Here is a 5,426-nt window from a genome sequence, read left to right on the forward strand (position 1 = left end):
CACGGCCCCAGTGGGAAGGTAGTGGTTGCGAGCTCCAGAGGATTCCTACCCAGACAACCACCTTCAGGGTCGAGACAACCTGAGGAAAATGAGGCTGGAGCTGTACCACTGCTGGAGAGAGGGACCGAGCAGGGTTGGAAGAGATCAGCTAGAGAAGGCATTGCCCACTTGAGGGGACAGAGCTGCTCAGACTCCCCACGTGTCGGGCCTCCAAGTAGGGGTACCAGACCCTGGTCATTTCTGCACCACATGCTTCTCTTTTATGGAAAATCTTTGATCAAGAGCTCCCCGCTTTATGGGACCGTACCTTGTCAGATCTCCATTGCAGTCTGAGGCTCTCCCTGTCTAATCCCACTTCCCCCCTCTTTATCATTTACAGCCATTGCTCCTCAGTAAACCTCTTGCACTCATGACTTCATCTCAGGGTTTGCTCCCCAAAGGATCCAAACTGTCAAAGTAATGGAGAAGAATTTCAGTCCTTAGGGGTGGCATGGGGTTACCATGGTGGAGCTGCAGCAGATCCAAGTGCAGGAGGCAGTGGACTCCATAGTGAAGAGTCTGGAAAGAGAGAACGTCCAGAAGATGCAGGGCCACATGTTCTGGTGCAGCACCAGCTGTTGTGAGGACAGCCAGGTGTCCATGCAGCAGGTGCACCAGTGCATCGAGCACTGCTGTGTGCCTCTGGCTCAAACCCAGGCCTTGGTGACCAACGAGTTGGAGAAGTTCCAGGACTGCCTGGCCCGGTGGACCATGCATTGCAATGACAAAGCAAAATATTCAACAGATGTGGGGAGTAAGGAGCTTCAGGTGAAGCAGCAGCTGGACAGTTGTGTGACCAAGTGTGTGGATGACCACACGCACTTCATCCCGATGATGACCAGGAAGATGAAGGAGTATCTCTCATCCACTGGGAAATAACAGCCTTTGCCAGTGGCCATTGGGACTGAGGGCAGGAATCTATTTAAAAAAAGGAATGGGAATTTTAACCTTTTAAATAAAGTTGATGAATGAAGAAATTAAGGATGGCAGCAAGTTTAAGGCATACGTTGTTTGCCTCTGGACACTGGTTCTTTTTATGTTTAAATCCTAGAAAGTGAAATGGAAAAAAACTCATGCTAAAATTTGAGTCTGTGATAGTACAGGAGAGTGTTTTAGAGTCTAAATTTCATGTGGCAAGTACTTGACCTGGAAGTAGGGATCTCCCTTGTACCAAGCCAGAGCCCTCAAAGTTACCATATTCTTCTTACTATATAAGCACAGGTACCAACAGGCTGGCATGTTCCTCTCACTTGCCTATGATCCGGTGGAGTTTGAAGAAAGGTGTTTCTGTTTGTTGCCAACCTCCTGTTTACCAGAGTGTCACCACACCATTTTCCATAAGCTATAAAACAAAATCCATGAGGTCACTAATTTAGAAGAGGAAAAAGTGTTTCTGGGCCTTTGTTTTGCTTGGTTTTGTTTTACATACAAGGGCATGAAGTTGATTTAAGATGTAGAGTCGAAAGGGAGAGTAGTTTGGTTCCTTTTCTGGCCATCAAGATGTGGATGTGCATTTCTTGAAATTCGTTTTTTTTTTTTTAAAGATGAACAGTAAGGGGATCTTAACCCTTGACTTGGTGTTGTCAGCAGCACGCTCAGCCAGTGAGCGAACCGGCCATCCCTATATAAGGATCCAAACCCATGGCCCTGGTGCTATCAGCACCACACTCTTCTAAGTGAGCCACGGGCCAGCCTATATTTCTTGAAATTCTTATACACTAAATCTTTCAACCTGGAGACCATGCAAAAAATGAAAAAAGACCCGGGAAAAAATAAAACAAACAAACAAAAAAACCATGAGGGACATCACACTGAATATAGGAAGCGGAGATTCTGTCTCATTGCCTGATGGGCTCTGAGGCCATCTGCAGCAGAGTGACAGGACAATCTTGCAGTAACACTTTCCCCTTGAAGTGAAAGGGGGTTTTGATTGTGACATATAGCAGTATCCAGGAAAGAACGGAAATGAGTATCTATTGGTTACGTAAGAGAGTCGTGAAGTACTGGGTTTGGTAAAACTGGATTTCCATAGAACAGAATAGAATGAAAGAAGACTAAACTCAGCATTGCTTGCTTAGCCCCCCTGAATTAACAGAGCCCTACTTAGACAATCCCCTGGCAACAGGAAGGTCAAGTGATCAAAAGTAAGCAACTTAGGCTAGAACAAGCTGTGACTCCCTTAGAGCAGAGGAGGGGCAGCCCCCATTACGAACCATTTTTGCCTGGGGCCTCTGCGACATGCAGCATTTTTGCCCCAGTGTGGCACCTTATCATTTTGATAAGGACTTTGTCTTTTTACCAACTTACTACTTGATAATGTAGCCTGTCTGTTTGCTGTTTCAAGGCTGTGATATATTTTCCTAATGTTTTTGTTTTAAAAAAATAAATAAGGTTTAATCCCCACCCCCCTAAAATTTCAGACCTTGTTTCTCTAAATCATGGTAAATAATACAGGTTTAGCTACTATCTCTCATTAAAATGTGTGGACACTTTTAACCCTTTTTCCCTCAGCTTTGAAACACCAACACTTAATATCTTCTTACACACATGTATTTATCTTGTTACTTACATACTATGTAAGTCAACTTTCACTCAATAACCTTGTGGTAACAAAACCCAAAGTCTCTGTGGCTTACAACAACGAAGATTTATTTCTAACTCACTTTATGTGTTACTGACTCCTCTGGATGTCTTCCCATAAAAGATCCATGCTGAAGGAACAACTTCTATCCTGGACATGCCTTTCTCATGCCAAAGGGAAGAGAGCAAAAAAGGTGGTGAAAACACGCCACCTCTCGCCAGGGCTCTCCCACTCACATTTTATTGGCCAAAGCAAGTCGCAAGGTCAGACTGGACAATGAGACAGGGAAGTACAGTCCTCTCACAGTCATGAGGAAGAGGAGAGAATATCCCATTCTCCTATCAGGGAGCAGATACTTGGAAATATACAAGAATGCCAGAACTGAGGTATTTGAGAGTCTCTTAGCCTGTCCCACATTGTACCAAAATGGCTGCTGCAACTCCAGACATCATAGCCCTTTTCTGCACAGAAGGAAGGAAGGGCAGAGACAAACAGAAAGCACTGCTAGCCGAGTCTGTCTCTTTCAAGAGTTTTCTTGGCAGTCTCTCCCAATGACTGCCACTTACATCCCACTGGCCATTCCTCTTTGCAAGGAAAGCTGGGGGGGTATTCCCCTGCCACATCCAACAATACAGGGATTCTGTTAGTAAGGAGGCAGGATAACAGGAATATATGTGGTCACCTTCAACAAGAGAGATATCTGTACATTTTTGGAAGATGCAAGACAAACTGAAGCAAGTTGACTATTGAAACCCAAAGAGAAAACACAGGCTAGAAGTTTTTGTGGTGGTAGAGATGGTAGAAGCTGATCTACCTAATTGAACCCTGGAAAGTTTCTGGGCACAGAGTAAGCTGCTGGGTTGGAGGGCATAAATAGAAAGTGGACTAAAAAGAGATAAATTACATGAGTGTCTGATGTGAACCACGATCCTGCTGGCACCATCTTCCCCATTCCTGCACAGAGAGCAGGCAGTCAGTTTCACCCCTAGGCAAGCAAAACAGAACCCAGGGACACTGAACCAAACATTCAAGGAGAGCTAAGACTCTGGCTTACAGGTTGGTGCCAAAGGATTCAGCCTTCTTTAGGCCCTTATTTGGGAGCCCCTGCAGCCCGCCTGCCCTCTTTTTGCCCATCTTACTGGAGCTCTGAATCAAAGTCCTACTCAGTAGAGACACCTTGCCTGAAAATAGACCACACAGTGGAAACCCACACCAGTTCCCCACCCTTCCTGTTTTATATATGAGCAGACAGTTGGGGCTTCCCAGGCAAATGAAGTACTCCATGGCAGGGCCAGGCACAACAAGGTGGAGGACATCACTCTCAGAGCCAGGCGGTAAGTGAAAGTCCCACAGGCTGAATCGTGAGACTCCCCAGCCCTCTTGTACCCATGCAACAAGAGGAGGTTGCTATGAAAGTGGAGCATTCAGAGAATCACAGAAGAGTGCTAACAAATTTTAAAACCCTGCCTACCACCAATATAAATAGCAAGTGCTAGGAAGAATGTGGGTGGACTGGGGCAGCAAAAACTAAATCTTCAAATTGAGTTGAAAGAAAATGTCTAAGTTTTCTAAGCGAAAAAATAGAGGAAACAACATATAGCCTAGAGTTAGGAAGGTAACCACATGAAGAGCTAAATAAAGAAACAACAAAAAAAGGTGGTCTCTGAGTTGTGAATTCAAGGAGGGAAGGCTGGGAGGCCGTTTCTTTCCATTGTAACCTGCCCCGTACTAGTTGATCTGCTGCCATGCACGTGTGCTACTTTAATAAAAATACATGGAACAAATCAAATAGGATGATTACATCTCCAGTAATGAGATTTGGAAATTCAGTCACACCCAAGGCATCAAAGACCTACTTAATAAGCCCCAACAGGATTGGCCAGTTACTAGCAGACAGAAACCACCTGTTCAGAAATGACAGAAGATGCTGCAAGACAGGGCCACTTGAAGCAGTTGTATCAATAGGAGCAAACGCTTATTGATGTTTACTGGATGCCAGGCACTCTTTGGATAGTTTTATTTGCCTATATCTTTTCATTCTCTTAACTACTGTAAAACTGGGTGCCTATGTTATCATCCCCATTTTACAGATGAGAAAATTAAGGCAAAGAAGTAAAGAAAGATGCCCAAGTGCACAGGGTTAGTAAGCAGTGTGACAGAATTTGAGTACAGTCAGTTTGCCTGCAAAGCTAAACCTTAACCACTATGCAATGCTTCCTATAAGCTAGTGCCCCAAACCTTATATGAAAAAATATTAGGCCATAATAATAGTGGGGGTTGAGTCCCACATTCTGTAATTATAGTAAAATTCACATAATTTAAATTGACTTTCTGCAACTTGATTCTTTATAACAAAGTTTCATAATGCACATTGAGAGGCAATGTGTCCATGACAGACGAGCATGGTCTGGGAGGCTTGACTCTCTTACTCCTAAGTGACACCAGCTCGTGCAGGTCATCTGTCTCTGGAGGCTGCGTTTCTTTATTTGTGAGAGAGGATAACAGTGCACAGTATGCCTGGGTATGTGTGGATATCGTAAGGAGTGTATGTAAAGGGGCCATGTAAACTGTGAACTGCTTATTACAGAATGCAAGATGTTAAGATGCTAATTTCTATAGGTCACTACCATGACTGGGAACTCTGGAACCCGTCTGAGGCTCCAAATAAAGCCCCCGCTTCACCAAGTTCCACCAGTCTCTTCTTGTCCCTAAAACTCCCCATCTTCAATCCCCTTTCAACACAACCAAATTAGATTCTCTACCCTCTGCACTTTTTGTTGCATTCCTTGTATATATCACTTAACTA

At 44.3% G+C, this 5,426-nt stretch overlaps 1 protein-coding gene across 1 annotated transcript; it reads left to right on the plus strand.

The window, feature by feature from the left end:
* The first annotated feature begins 501 nt into the window (after positions 1 to 501).
* On the plus strand, positions 502 to 918 carry LOC134381875 (protein FAM136A-like). The gene has a single exon (XM_063101687.1). It carries the CDS (start codon positions 502 to 504, stop codon positions 916 to 918), a length of 417 nt encoding a protein of 138 aa, XP_062957757.1.
* The last annotated feature ends 4,508 nt before the right edge of the window (positions 919 to 5,426 follow it).

The sequence above is a fragment of the Cynocephalus volans genome, chromosome 7, assembly GCF_027409185.1.
Source record: "Cynocephalus volans isolate mCynVol1 chromosome 7, mCynVol1.pri, whole genome shotgun sequence".
NCBI classification, from domain to species: Eukaryota; Metazoa; Chordata; class Mammalia; order Dermoptera; family Cynocephalidae; genus Cynocephalus; species Cynocephalus volans.

What these genes read in the sequence shown, in the direction of transcription:
- LOC134381875 (XM_063101687.1), top strand. Translation starts at nt 502, where the DNA reads ATGGTGGAGCTGCAGCAGATCCAAGTGCAGGAGGCAGTGGACTCCATA.